Source organism: Mastigoproctus giganteus, chromosome 4 (assembly GCF_048544385.1).
Source record: "Mastigoproctus giganteus isolate SK-2022 chromosome 4, ASM4854438v1, whole genome shotgun sequence".
NCBI classification, from domain to species: Eukaryota; Metazoa; Arthropoda; class Arachnida; order Uropygi; family Thelyphonidae; genus Mastigoproctus; species Mastigoproctus giganteus.
In genome coordinates, this window is record NC_143578.1 from 163,498,677 (window position 1) to 163,514,580 (window position 15,904).

The window sequence follows — 15,904 nt, forward strand, 5'->3', positions numbered from 1 at the left end:
GCAAAATGAACAAAGGTGGAATTCTTACTGTTATAGAGAATTACAGAACTAATGGCATAAATTCAAATTACAGAGGAAGAGGTTTAGACTAAATTGTAGGAAGTTTTCTTTTAGCCAGTGAGTCACTGATTGATGGAACAGGTTGCCTTCACAGATAGTCGAGGCTGACAGTTTGATTAAATTCAAAGGTTAACTGGATAGGTTACCTGTGAGAGGAGGGAAGCAAATAATTTATATTTTCTTATCTACTCTATTTTTATTTATTTTTTGTTTGTACCAGCCAGTGCAGCAAAAGCATGTGGTTTCCTTACACTGTATGGCTATTACAATTACTTAACTCTCAAACCTTGCATAATTTAAGGAGAATTTTCCACACAATTTACCAACATATTGTTGGCATTAAATACTGGTACAACAGTGGCAAAGCATGGTGCTCTGCACATACTATTAACAATATGAGGAGAAAGATACTGGCCAACACACAATCATTTCTAAAGAAATAAGTCAAAAGTGAGTACCCTGACATTTTTCCATCACTGTAATTTTGTTGCCCTAAGAAAGTGCTTAAAGTACCTTAAATTGCTGAAAACATTCTGCAGAATGGTAGAAATGATTTAAGATCTCAAACAAAATATTGGAACTTTGATTATTATTATTAGCATATGGTGTAAGGAAGCCTGAGGCTTTAAAAAAAAAATTTCTAAATTACCCTGAGAGAGAGAGAGAGAGAGAAGAATCAAAAGGGAATCACCAAGAAAGAGAAGAATGATGATATCCAGCTCAGGACCCTGGGTGTGCCAAGCCCATACTTACCAGATGTGAGCCGCCCACCTCCCCCCCCGGGGTTAAATCCATGACAATGAGAGGGAGCAGGATGGTGAATAATAAAAAAAAAAAACATGGTTCATTAAAAAGTTCAAATTATTCAAGAAATACTGTATAAAAATTCATAATTTGTACACAACATAGGTACATATAATCATATACAACATAGGTACATATAATAAAATAAATTAATTTATTCACATGAAATGCTCCATTTGTATGTGCAGTATACTATATATACACTACCTACAAGAGAAATTTATGTGCATAACAATTTTGAAATTTAAAACAAAAACAGAACATAAAATTAACTTGTAGGAAATAATCACATATTAGCTTTTTTTTTTTCTCCTGCTGAAACTGTATTAGCATATATTTGTTCTATTTTTCCATAAATGTGTCTAGGAATTCTGTAAAGAAGAAAAAGGCATCCATCACCTCAATAGCCTGGGTTGCAATATACCCCACCCTGCAGGAACAAGCACTCTGAATCTCTATTATCACTCCATTTGAATTTAACTTCAGCTAAAACAGAAGGTTCCTTTGTTAGACATCTATTCTCAATTTCTTCATCATCATCATGGTTCTCTCCAATGGGTTAATGCCTTTCCTGTTTATGATCAACATCAAATCCCTAATTAAGATTTTATTTGTACACATTTTGAAAATTTGAAACACCTTTTGCTGCTTAAAAGCAGCTTTCAGTGGATTACTTTTTCCATGCCTATTTGTGTCAAATTTTGGTTTAATATTTTTCCCCTTGAACAGTGATAGGTAACACATCATTCCACAGCTTTTCAGCAAAAAATACTGCATCTTTTATGGTCTACATCAGTGAATCCCAATGTGGGCAGTAGCGCTCCCCTGAGGAGTGCTATAGCCCTTCAGGGGACATTAGCATGACTACAAACTTTAGGGGGCATTTGGGTTCATTAGGGGGGTGCTGACATTTGGCGATCTGATGCAATAATTGAAGCATTTAAGTTTAATTTTATTTAATCACATTTTTAAGAAAAAAAATTCCAAATCTATTTTCTATCCACTGTGTCATTCATCGTCAACATCTTGTTGCCGAAAAGCTAAGTCAATGGCTTCATTCAACTATGCCCATCATAATATCAGTGATAAACAAGATTAAAGCACATTCATTAAATAGCAGATTGTTCCATCAGCTTTGTGAAGACAATGATGAGGAGTTTGAACGTGTTCTTCATACTGAAGTGCGTTGTCTCTCCAGAGGCTCATGCTTGAAATGTTTCTGTATTTTATTTGACACCGTTATAGAATTTCTGCAGTCTGAATTATGCGAGAAAGTTAAACTTTTGCAAGGAGATGTGGCATATTTGGCAGACATTTATGACAAAATGAATATGCAGCGTCAGGGTAATAATTTCAATTTAGTTAAGGCAAAAACTGTGATATCTACTTTCATCATGAAGTTGGAGTTGTTTAAACATAATATTGGCAGAAAAGTTTTTTTGCAGTTTCCTACCATGAGCAGCATAAAAACATCCTATTTAGACTGAGTTGGATGAAAACTGCTTACATCTGCAGTCACTGGAAAGTGACTTTGGGAATCACTTTAAAGATTTGATTGATTTGGAAATACCTGTCTGGGTAACAAATCCATTCATTTGCAAAGCAGAAAGACCAAGAACTTAGTTTGCAAAAAGAAATTGTTGAGCTTCAAGATGAAGAATCAAAGGAAATATTCAACAGGAGAGGACATCAAGTCATGTGGCTAAAACATGTGAAATTTCCTGTTCTATGGAGAAAATAAAAACTTCTTTATATTGCCTTTCCATCTTCTTATCTCATCGAATGAGGATTTAGCACAGTGAATCACATACTAGTGAAAAATCAAAACAGTTTGGATATTGTTAGTGATGGTGACTTAAGACTATTACTATCCAAGTATATTCCAGATATTGTGAAGTTAGCCAAAACTCAAGCTCAAGGATCACACTAGCATTTTATAATAAATCTCATTTTATTTACTTTTCTATAACTATGTATGTTAATAAATCATACTAAGAATTCAATGTGTAATCTAAGTGCAATAAAAAGGCATGATAAAAACAATCAGTAATAATCTCTGAAAATACCTTTTATGCATTATTCATATTTTAATGACAAAATATATAAGAAGCATTGGTATATACTTCTGAGGGGGGGGGTGTTGGGCAGAAAAAGATTTTGTAAGGTGGCACTGGGTCGGGGAAAAAAAAAAAAAAAAAAAGTTAGGTTATGCTGGTCTACATTTATAACTTTTTTTTATTGTTGTTCTCCTGCAATGAAACAAACAAATTGTCAAAAACTTCTCTTCAAATACTTCGCAACTCCACCTACAACTGTATTAAGGAAATTGCATTTGGAGGGGAAAAACCATATAAATTTGTTCATTCTCAGTGGTCAGCACTGAATCCATTGGATGAGAAGGTGCATTAAATAGTAAAAGAACACCTTTTTTTCCTGTAAGTCTTTTGGTTTGGAATGTGGGTGGACTGATGGCACAAATTTATTTAAAAAAAAAAAAAAAACAGCCAGTGTCATACCATCACAAGCTTGGATGATTTATATTCAAAGTTTTCCTTTCAGAAATTCCATAAAATGTAACCAATAATTAAACAGATGATTTTAATGCTTTTTCCTTATAAACATCTCAAAATTTTGGGATGTCAATTCCAAATTTCAGTAGCTCATTTAGAAACACTTTTCCTCTCTTTAAATTCATTCAGCAATTTTAATTTTGTCTAACTTCAAAATGACATGTCTACATTTAGTTCACATTTTATAGTACATGTATTTATCTGTACAGAGTATAAAAACAAACTGATTCACTACAATTTAAACAAAACCAGTTTCACAAGTGTAGGGCGCCTCCATAGCCAGGTGGGAAGGAGCAGCAGTGCGTAGCACACGCTTCTTGATTAGACCAGGGTTCGAGCCCGTCACCACCAAATACGGAAAGGTCAGGGAATGACCACCGCATATCCCGGAGCAATATGGCCTTAGTTGCTAATGCTCCTAAAAATCAAATAACAAACAAGTGTAGGGAGGAGAAATAGTATATTTATTTTATAAGTACAAATAAATACCGTAACCTCTATTATTTTACACTCTACAGAACATTCAATTACTTGCTAGTTTCTAATAAAATTCATGGATATTGTCAACATAAAAAGTTAAATACCAAAAAAAAATAAAAGGCACCATCAAAGATAATCAAATGCATAGTCAATCAAGGCACAGATAATCACAGTTCTGCTATACAACACATTGTTCTGTATCAAGGCTCAACTAATTCTGGTTGAGCCTTGATACAGAACAAGAAGATATTTCTTGATACAAGAAATCCAGCCTCGGGCATAGTATTTTTCTGATCAATCTATTGGATGTCAGGTTGAACTGAGAGTTCTCTGTTTTATTATTATTTTTTTTTATTTATTTATTTTTGTTTTAGTTCTTTGTTTTATGATACTCTGCCAAGGATTGGCACATCTTTTGGCAAGGATAGTTGTGTAGCAGGCTCTTAGTACTGACACCAGACTGCTGACAGCCTTCTGTTATAGAAGAACTCTCACAGGTGAAAAGAACACAACAAAGAATAACAGCCCAATCAATCATATCCAGCTTACGACCGTAAAGTTAGTTACCAAAGCATTTTCAAACTAAAAAATATTCATACTGTGAACTATGTGGTGGAGCTGAAATAAATCCAAAACCAAGGGTTGCCAGATGCATCAGGTGAGCATATGGATGAGCGGAGGAGTTGTTTAATGTTTGCATGTATTACGAGGACTGTTCAATAAAGAATGATCAATTTTTTTTGTGAACAATTGTGCTGCTTGCTATTTCTAGCCGAGCTGTGAATTTAAGACAAAATCAAGCTACATCACATAGCAACTGAGCAGCTGACTCTTGCACATGACCTTGGCTGTTGGTCAAATTTATGCTTGTTCAGTTTTGCCTACATAACAATGGACATGACAAGCAAGGAACAGTATACTGTTCTCAAATTTTGTTTCCATCTCAAGAAAACATCAGCTGACAGATATGAAGTGTTAAAAGAGGAATATGGTCGATCTATGCTTCCATATAGCACATCTTGTTGGTGGTTAGAATGTTTAAAGGTGGACATGATTCAATTACAAAAATTGGTCCTAGAGCGCCAACCACTGCTGCCACCACAAAAACCATAAATACTGCTTCCATAATCATGATAGATCATCATATAACATTAAGGCAACTGGCAGAGATATTGAGAATATCAGTAGGAACATGCACGGTATTCTTCAACACCATTTGCATACGATGTGTTTGCATACACTGGGTTCTAAAACTACTCATAGCTAAGCAACAGCAAGTTCGCATGGAAGTTTGTCAAGATCTGCAACAGATGGTTACTGAAGATGTTGAGGTTCTGCACAATGTGATAATAACAGAAGAAACGTGGCTTCATCATTTCAACCCAGAGGGCAAGAAATAAAACTGTTAGGAAGTCTATATCATAGTCAACACTGAAAAAAAATAAAAATTTGTGGCTTCTATTAGGAAATGTACAGTCAGCTTTTTTTTTTTTTTTTTTTGACATTTGGGGAATGGTTTACCAGCATGCTGTGCCATGTCATATGATGGTTACAAAACCTTATTACACAACTGTACTGCACACTTTGGGATCACATTCATCACAAATGACCACAATGCACAAAGGCAGGTGGATGTTACATCACAACAATGCAAGGCCTCACACTGCTCATAGAGTACATAGCCAGCATTAATGCCTCATCCCCCTACAGCCTTGACCTTGCACCCTGCGATTTTTTTTTATTTTCAAAGTTAAAGAATGAGCTGCGAGCAAAGCATTTCCAGTCATCAGAAGTTATAAAGACATCGGAGGCAATTCTCAAATGCTGTCAAAAAATGGCTCTGACCATGTTTTTGAAGAATGTTAGAAACATTGGAGTAAGTGCATTTCACCAAATGGGGACTACTTTGAAAATGGTTGATCAATAAAGGTATGGTGTGGAAAAAAATAAATAATCAGTCTTTAATGAACAGCTCTCGTAATATTGTCCATTTATTGAAATGATACCTGTATACAGAAAACATGTTGAATAATTTTTTCCTGTTCAGTATTGTTACATTACAATACAGACAAGTAGTAGCTATTACAACAAAATACAGTCAGTCCTCGTATAACACGATAGTTGTGTTCCTAGAAACCCTCGTGCAATATAAATAACAGGCCCTATGGGAAAAATAGGGTTAGTTGCCGACCACCAAAGATTAGATACACGTTTGTAACCAAATACAATAAATAATCATAATAAAACACACAGTTGAAAAATGTAAAATTAATAATTTAATCATTTAAATTTAGATTCTTACCTTAAAAATAAATGAAGACAGCTTGAGGGAAAGGGCTTGAGAAAGGGTTGAAGCAGCGGAATTATGGAGAAAGTGGCGGCAGATTGTCATCATTATCAGAACTGGGAGGTGGAGGAGATGCCGATGAGGACTTTGGACGAAATGTGGTCACGCCAGAACTACACGGCTGTGGCTCATTTTCTGTCTCTTTCTTTGGTGTTTTCATAAAAAAGACATCTAGTTTCTGTTGTTTCGCAATCTTCCTTCTTTCACAAAGCTGTTGTTGTTGTTATTTGGTTTTTAGGAGCATTAGCAACTAAGGCCATATTGCTCCAGGAATATGCGGTGGTCATTCCCTGACCTTTCCGCATCCTCCGTATTTGGTGGTCATGGGCTCGAACCCCAGTCTAATCAAGAAGCATGTGCTACGCACTGCCGCTCCTGCCCAACTGGCTACGGAGGCACCTTTCACAAAGCAGCTGCTTATATGGCTCCAAAGCAGATCAAATTGTATGAAGTGCTCTTCTGCTTCTTTCTGCATTATAATCTTTATCTTCTAGCCATTGCATGCTTTTCTCAAATGAATTTAAAACTGAACTCTGAAATAGAAAGCAGTTTTATGGTGGCGTTCGGGCATTCAACTTAGTCTTCCTCATCTTTCACCTGCCCTCCAGCAACAAGTTGTTGCAGTTCTTCAGTTGAAAGTTCTTCTTCATGAGACTGAAGCAACTCTTCTAAATCATCTTCCTCCAATTCCACAAAGCCAACCTGCTTTGCGAGGGCAACACAATGTGCTTTTAATTTAGAAAGCTTGTTTACAGGATCAAAGCCTTTAAAATCACGAATAAAATCTGGTAAAAGAGGCCGCCAAACACCATGTAAGCATTTTTTGTCACTTCGTTCCAAGCCTCCACAATTATGTAAATCGCATTCTTTATGTTGAATCACTTCCAGAAGTCTAACTGTTGGTGCATTTCCGCCCTCTGTTTCTGCTATCAGCATCTTAAATGTACGTCTTGTGTAATAGTGCTCAAAAGCAGCAATTACTCCTTGGTCAAGTGGCTGGATAAGAGATGTTGTGTTAGGTGGTAAAAACAGGATTTTGATGTTTGGTGACAGTTCAACAAAGGTTGGAGGGTGACTTGGTGCATTGTCCAAAATAATTAAAATCTTAAAATCCAAATTTTTCTTTTTGCAGTAGCTTCGAAACACTTCCTCAAACACTTCTAGTAAAAGGTTGGTGAAGATCTGCCCTGTCATCCACCCTCTTCTGCTGTTCCTAAAGTAAACACCCAGAGTAGTCCTTACGATCCCTTTTAACGCTCGTGGATTGGCTACATGATAAACAACAGGCTTCAGTTTCAAGTCGCCACTTGCATTTGCTCCTAACATAACGGTCAACCTATCCTTAGCAGCCTTGAAGCCTGGAGCTCATGCTTCCTCTCTTGAGATATGTTCGTGATGGCATTTTTTTCCAATACAGTCCAGTTTCAAAGTTGAAAATTTGGTCCAGTGTATAGCCCTCTTCCTCAATTAGTTTTTTAAGTATTGGCGGAAATGCCTTTGCTGCTGCTTCATCTGCACTCGCAGCTTCACCTGATAATTTCACATTATGGAAAGCGTTTGATGTTTCCTGAATTATTGAACCAGCCACTACTGGCAGTAAAGGGAGGCACTTCTTGAGGGTTTCAGCTTTATTTCTGAGGTCTTCAAATATTGCCAATGCCTTTGCTTTTATCGTAAGCAAACTTGTTCCTGATCTCTTCTTTGTTTGATCTTCTATCCAAACAGATAAAAGACGTTCCATCTCTTCCAATTCTTTGTGCCTTGATCTGACTGATTTGTTATACTTTGCATTGTTCCTGCTATGAAAGTTGCTTTTATTTTTTCTGCATTCTTTCTAATTGTTCTCAGCATTCTCATTTCGGCCTGTGGCATGCACAATATCGCATGTTCTTTCATTCCGCTCAAAGCGTTTCACAATTTCATATTTTTCTTCTATCGATTTTGCTTTTCTTTTTCTCTCTGAAGTATTTTCACCAGAATGCTTCCTTTTCACACTTTTTCTAAGTATTTTATTCATTTTTTTGAGAATAGAGCACAATTATAAATTGAACAAAAATGAGGAGGCAAGCTTGATATACATATATGTACAGCAAACAAGTAGCAACTGAATAAATGACACAGCTCCCGTGTTGAAATTGAATAAACAATGCAGTAAAAGCGGAAACACACTATTCTCACATATTACATGCTTACGTTTTACTGAAGCATATCTCTGGATGTCACTACCATAAAACAATAAAAACAATTTGAAATTTCAGGTTTATTGGTGGTTCCTGCTAGTGGAGTCTGTTATAAAAATCGATCTAATTACATTTGCGATAATACTGATAGCTGGATTCTGTGGGTTTTTACGTTATTATGTTAAACATGTTTCCCCTTCCATGAAATCATAAAAACAAATAAGTTTTCAGAATCTTCTCTTCATTCCTACTGTGTTATGTTCAGCTGGGGTGATTCCGCCACGTTCGACTACCATTTCCTCTAAACACAAAGGCAACTTGTGCATAAGCAAATTGCATTCATGTTATATGCGTCGTTCCCTCATTTATAAATCGTGTATGATTGAATTCGTGTAGCGTAAACACGTGTTATATGAGGACTGACTGTACATAACAATACAGTCAAATGCAAGTAGTGCACTAGCATACACATTTGAGTGATATGTGGTGCAAGTTTGCATGACTGCTAAATACAGTTAACAATTAAATTCATTGTCAAAATGATTAATTGTAAACTCCTCTGGACAAGTGATTGTGATGGAATATAAATTAGAACATTTTTAAGCCAGAAGTAGCCGAATGGTCCAACACTGGAGTGCTGAAAACTGCATTAATCAAATTTGATTGAAAGTACCTAAGTGTTTATAAAAAATGGAAACTTAACTATACTTTATCATACTACATAACAACTAAGTGATACCCAGTCACTTATATATCAACTACAATTAATTTTAAAAGTTATATTATGGAAATTACATAAATGTAATTTAGCATCTTAATTTGATAAGAAATACTTACATGGTGTCCCAGGCTTTACATGAGCAAGTCTCAAAAGATCTTTGTGTGTCCATTGATGGCGCGAGACGACTTTAGTTACCTCAAAAGCCAGCTCCTTAGCGCCTTTTGAATTGTACCATTCATTGACCACTCTACGTCGAGCTCTGCCCCATCCTGTTGTTGGTTTGCTTACTTCTTCCAAATAACGTGTAAATGCAAACATTAAAGGTGATGATGAACATACTTTCTCGACAGCCTCAAAAGCTGCTGATTTGGTCCCACTATCACCAGAATGAGCACAGACAGCCAGAGCATAGGGCAGGGCATCTGGGCACACTGAAAAACCTTCCTCGGCAAAACGACTAATTTCTTTAACCACTTCCTCACCTTTTCCATCTGCAGTAAGAGATTCAATGCTATGGACATCAAGAAAACAACGCCGTTTACATGGATGATAGCAATTTCCTTCAGTGCCAAGGTATAAGAAATGACGAAGCCTTCTGAAAGCCAAGTTCCCACATGAGGGTTTGGCTCCCTCGGCCATGCTGCTTTATATTTTCAACTTCAACAATCTAGGAAAAGAAAAATATATTGGTATGAAGTTGATAGCAGCAGCATACAATTGATTTACAAGGATTGATCAAAAGTTCATATTATGAAAGTGAAAGAATGGAAGCAAATTGGTTCACTATCCTAACCGCTCCCCAACACAGTCACATTGAAATGCACATCACTGGACCAGCAATATCTTGGCTCAATTTTAATTATTATTTCCTGATGAACTGAAACTTGTCCCAATGACACTCCTCCATATTTCAGAAGAAACAGATAATGTGAGCCAGGTCTAGTAAACAGATTGGTTGTTCTAGTGACTAAATTCTACTATCCCTGATGACAGCCATTTCAATAGAAAATCTAAAGGAAGGCACAATGTCTTAATTAAATAGAATACTAACTGAAATCCTTGTTTTTCTTTCTTCTCTCAAAATGCTTTTGCAGTTTTAAAATAATGCATAGTGATTTCTATGATGGGAACTCTTCAATCCAAGTACTTACTTAGGCCCAAAATACAGTGAATTCCTCACATAGAATTATCACTTCAACATTCCAGATACAAAGATGACTATGTCCAGTTAGGCAGCAGTTCAAAATTTCATATATCAACTAGATATATGAAAAAAAAACTTTTCATTATTGCTCGTAGTACCTTTACAGAAACATCTTAAATTCAAAACAAAATCAAATGCAGCAAAGTCAGAAGAACCTTGAAATCAATTAGTAAATTCACAAAAAGATCACAAAACTTTCATATTCACAGTTGCCTGAGAAGCTGATGTTTGCTACTTGGACCAGTCAGGTCTTTTTTAACATCTGTTGCATATCAACATGTTTTTTTTTATATCCTTCATATATCTTTCAGATTTCTACATTTTTGGTTTTTCACATGTATTATTTAACAACACTGGACATTTACAATCACTTATACACCATTACATGCTTCATATAAAGCTTATAAGAAAAATGCTGGTCTGATTTTGTGCACTGTACTAATGGACAAACAGAAGAATTTCATACCAAGATATAAATTTATGTTTGAAAATAACTTTTTGATCAACCCTTACAGTACTTAATACAGACAAATTTATGATGCGAAAACATGCAACAAGTATTTGCCATATCAAGAACCTGAAAACTGGCTACAAAATTTAATGATAAATTTTCTCTAAGACAAGCCATTCTTCTCAGGTCCATTCTATCCAGTGATGAATGATTATCCTCCATGATACCAGGTACAAATTACTCCTCTTCCCCAACACCTAAAGTATTTCTGAGACTTAATGAAGGACAGTGTTTATGCATGTATAAAAAACAAGTTAGGTAATGTACATAATTCATTACATTTCAAGCACATGCAATTTTTATTTATTTAACTGAATTTCTTGTTCAGCAATTAGCAAAAGTGAAAAATGTAAATAACTAATTATCTTGTTATCAATCAATCACCTAATTACTAAAGGCCAATGGTTTTTTCTATATTTATTAATGATACTAATTAAGGCATATCAGTCTTAGGGTTGCAATATGCAATCCTATAGAAAGGACCATGAGTGGAAATCTGGGAGCATGAACTGTGAATTAATTTAAAAGTAAGTCAGTTAGGTGTGTGTGTGTGTGTGTGTGTGTGTGTGTGTGTGTGTGTGTGTGTGTGTGTGTGTGTGTGTAAACCTGAATGAATGAGATGGGTGGGAGGAATAAGTAAACTGACAGACATACATGGAAGTTAACTGAAAATTTGATTTTTTAGGTAATAGCTCATAATGATTAATATTATTATGATTGATACAAAAAATAATGAAGATAAGACAAAAGAAACAGGTTGCCAATTAAATTAGAATAAAATCTTCCTATTTTAACTAGAACAATTTCAGTATCACTTGAAATGGCAGCAATCCTGGTACACTGGAAAAGGATAACACTGGAGTGTCTACTTTTAGAAATATTGGATAACTAATGTGAGGAGCTAAATACGTTAAATTAAAAATATCATGTTTATAACCAAGTCTTTCTCATTAATTTCACAAATATACATGGTCATAGTTTCGATCCCAATGATGACCATTTTCACTTGAAGTCTGCCAAGCTCCACATATTTTCTGACAGAATCCCACTTATTGGTTGATTCAATGACTGTGCATCTTAATTGTCCTATTTATCCCCTGTGCAATTCCTTTTGCTTCAAAGGTGGCACTTGTGTATATGTCTGCTCTGATATTCCCTGACAGAGCCTTAGTAATTTGGAACCTTATCTTTTCGATCTTCTCTGGCTTAAAATCTCTACGCCATTCTGTGAAATTCATATGGTTCCTCTTTTAATCCCAAAGTTACACTAATCACTTGGTGATTTTAAATGTTCACAACTCCAACAGGTTTCAGTTTTCTACTCGCACAGATCCAGCTGGCCGAGACACTGAGGCTTTTCCAATTACTAATGACACCAAACAGATTGTTCACTTACCTACCAGATTACCAGACAATCCTAACAACACAGAATCTCAGTTATTGGTTGTTTTCTGACAAAATCTCAGTTTTCTGACAGAATCTCAGTTATCGGTTGATTCAACTACTGCTCATCTCAGATGCCCAAATTATTCGCTGTATGATTCCTTTCGCCTCAAAGGTGGTACTTGTGCATATGTCCGTTCTGATATTCCCTGTCAGAGACTTGCCAATTTGGAATCTCCTCTCTTTGATCTTCTCTGGCTTAAAATCTCTCTACCTCATTGTGTCAAATTCATCTGTTGTCTCTACCGTTCTCCCAACTCGACTAATCACTTGGAGCTCTTTGACTTCCTCTCGTTGCAACTTGACTTTCTCCAGTCCAACTCTCCTAACAGTGAGGTAATTTTCCTTGGTGATTTTAACGTTCACAACCCCAGCTGGCTTCCGTTTTCTAGTCACACCGACCCAGCAGGTCGAGATGCTGAGGCTTTTGCAATTACTAATGACCTAGCACAGATTGTTCATTTACCTACAAGAATACCGGACAATCCTAATCATACAGCCAATACGCTTGATCTTTTTCTCACAAACAACCCTTCTAAGTACACGGTCGAAGTGAGAGCTCCTTTAGGCACTTCAGATCACAACTTGGTGATTGTCTCTTCTCCAATGGAACCTTTATCTCATGGCTATTCCCAACCATGTGTTGTTTGGCATTACAAGAATGCAAAATGGGATGACCTGCGAGACTTCTTTTCTTCTTTTCCTTGGTCAGATTACTGTTTCAAAAGTTCTGATGTCAACGTTTGCTCAGATCGTGTCAGTGAAATTATTCTTGCAGGAATGGAATTCTTTATCCCACACTCCACTTTAAAATCTCGTCCTTTATCTAAACCTTGGTTTTCCAATAAATGTGCTAAGGCTGTCCAAGAGAAGAATGTTGCATATCGTAATTGGCTTGTTTCTAATTCTTCAGTTTCATTTTCTGCCTACACCAAAGCGCGCAACAATTGTAAAGCAGTTATTAATCAGTCCAAACTAGAGTTTGAACAGGCTAAGAGTAGAAAACTTGCTTCTTGCCCTAATGGTAGCCGAGCATTCTGGTCTCTTGCCAAAGCTACTGGCCGCAACTTTTGCCCATCTCTGCTCCCACCTCTGTCCAAACCAGATGGTTCTGTTGTCACTTCAGCCAAGGATAAAGCTGACCTGCTAGCATCCCATTTTTCTTCCAGCTCATGTATTAATGATCTTGGTAAAACACCTCCCACCATTCCCAACACACTCCATTCAATGCCTCCTGTGGTCTTCCGTCAAAAGGATATCAGAAGGATTTTGATGAATCTCGATGCTAAGAAAGCTCCAGGTCCTGATGGTATTTCTCCACTTGTTCTCAAAACCTGTGCTCCTGAACTTACTCCTATTCTTTGCCGCATTTTTTCACTTTCTTATTCTAAAGGTGTTTTTCCTTCTGCTTGGAAATTTGCTCATATCCAGCCAGTTCCTAAAAAGGGTGACAAATCCCTCCCATCCAATTATCGTCCCATTGCAATTACTTCTACTCTTTCTAAAGTAATGGAGAAATCAATTAACCGCCAACTCAAACTACCTAGAAACCTTCCGTCTGATCAACGATCACCAGTATGGATTCCGTCAGTGTCGATCCACTGGTGATATTCTGGCTTATGTTACCCATTTATGGACTAATTCAATGGAAAGGTTCGGTGAAACACAAGTAGTTGCTCTTGACATCTGAAAGGCTTTTGATCGTGTTTGGCATAAAGGTCTTCTAAACAAGCTTCCATCTTATGGTTTGCCAACTGGTTTTAGTAATTGGTTATCCAGTTTTCTCTCTGATCGCTCACTGAGGGTGATGGTTGATAGCTCTCTGTCTTCTAACTTCTCCACTAATGCCGGTGTCCCCCAAGGTTCAGTTTTTCCCCCACTCTTTTCCTCTTGTATATCAACGACCTTCTTCCATTGACTGGAAATCCTATCCATAGTTTTGCCGATGATAGCACATTGCATTCAACTTTCCATTTTGAGAAACCTTGTCCTGCTCAATCAGCTTCAACTTCTTGAAAATCTGCTACCAATTCCTTAAATGCCGATCTTCAGGTAATTCTCCAGTGGGGCAAAGACAACTTAGTTGATTTCAACCCTTCTAAAACTCAGTCTTGTCTTATATCTCGCAAAAAGGATTCTTCTGCTCTATGCTTATCTTTAGTGACACTCCAATTTCTAGGCAAAAGGATATATCTCTTTTGGGGATTACCCTGACTTCTAATCTCTCTTGGCACAAGCACATTACAAATATTGCTTCCTCTGCATCTAAAAAACTTGGTTTTCTCTTTCGCTCTCGGCGTTACTTTTTTTCCAAACAGCTGCTCACTCTGTATAAATCGCAAATCCGCCCTGCCATGGAATATTGTTCCCACATCTGGGGTGGTGCCCCCAAAACCTCTCTCAGGCTTCTTGATTCCATTCAGAAGAGGGCACTTAGGTTAATTAATGATTCATCTCTAACAGAGTCTCTCCACTCGCTGTCTCATAGACGCACTGTTTCTGCTGCATGACTCTTCTACAGATACTTCCATGGGCACTGTTCTTCTGAATTAGCTTCTATAATTCCCGCTCTCTCTTTCAAAACAGTCCGAACATGTGCCGCCACCAGCCAACATCCATTTACTGTCCAACTTCAAACCCACAGAACCAACTTTTCATCTTCCTCATTTATTCATTCAACTGCCGTTTTCTGGAACAACCTTCCTTCATACGTATTTCCTGAAAATTACAATCTACAGAAGTTCAAGTCCAATGTCAACAAATATCTTCTTTCGTCTTCTCAATCTCCAACCCAAGCACGGTACTAAGTACTATAGGTTCTAATACCTCTCGTGTTTGGGGTTCACATAAAAAAAAAAAAAAAAGTCAACATTCTTAATCTTTTTTCCCAAGAAAAACAACAAACTTTCCTACTACACTATTGAAGTGAGTGGTCCTCTAGGCACCTCAGAAGATCACAACTCGTTGACAGTCAGTCTCTTATCCAATGAAGCCTTTCTCTCATGGCCATTCTCAGACTCATGTTCTTTGGCACTAAAAGAATGGGATAATCTGCAATGACAAAATGGCATAATCTGCAAGATTTCTATTTTTTTTTTCCTTGATTGAATTACTATTTTAATATTCTGATGTCAATGTTTTCTCAAATTATCTCAGTGATATTATTCTTGTAGGGGTAAAATCCTTTGTTCCACAATACACCTTAAAATCTCGTCTTTTATCTAAACCTTGGTTTTCCAATAAATGTGCTAAGGCTGTTCAAGGTGAAAGAATGTTGCATATCACACTGGCTTGAATCCAAATCTTCAGGTTCATTTTCTGAGTACGGTCTGTCCCCGACATATGTAAGAGATATGTTCCAGGACTTCTTAGGTAAGTCGAGTTTTACTAACTCGGGAATGACTAATAAAATATTGCTACTATATCCCTTATAAATATGCCAAAATTACAAAAACCACAATATCCTCAGAAGAATGAAAAAAAATAGTTACATACCATAATGATTAAAAACTTTATCTGGGGGCAGCAGTGAAGTAGTACCACTTTCACTTATTCTCTTAGGCAGCACCACAATAATGGTCAAA

The 15,904-nt window shown here is 36.6% G+C and overlaps 1 protein-coding gene across 3 annotated transcripts in view; it reads right to left on the bottom strand.

Annotated features, from left to right (window-relative positions):
• Window positions 1-15,904, bottom strand: part of LOC150087158 (RNA-binding protein Ro60) — a 164,579-nt gene that overhangs the window by 123,089 nt on the left and 25,586 nt on the right. For all 3 annotated transcript variants that reach the window (XR_016546902.1, XM_090372993.1, XM_090372994.1), the window contains exon 2: window positions 9,279-9,829. Coding sequence is in view for 2 of the 3 variants with exons in the window: in XM_090372993.1 (XP_090229119.1) it covers window positions 9,279-9,801 (523 nt within the window). In the remaining variant the exon portion in view is untranslated. The remainder of the gene's footprint in view (window positions 1-9,278; window positions 9,830-15,904) is intronic.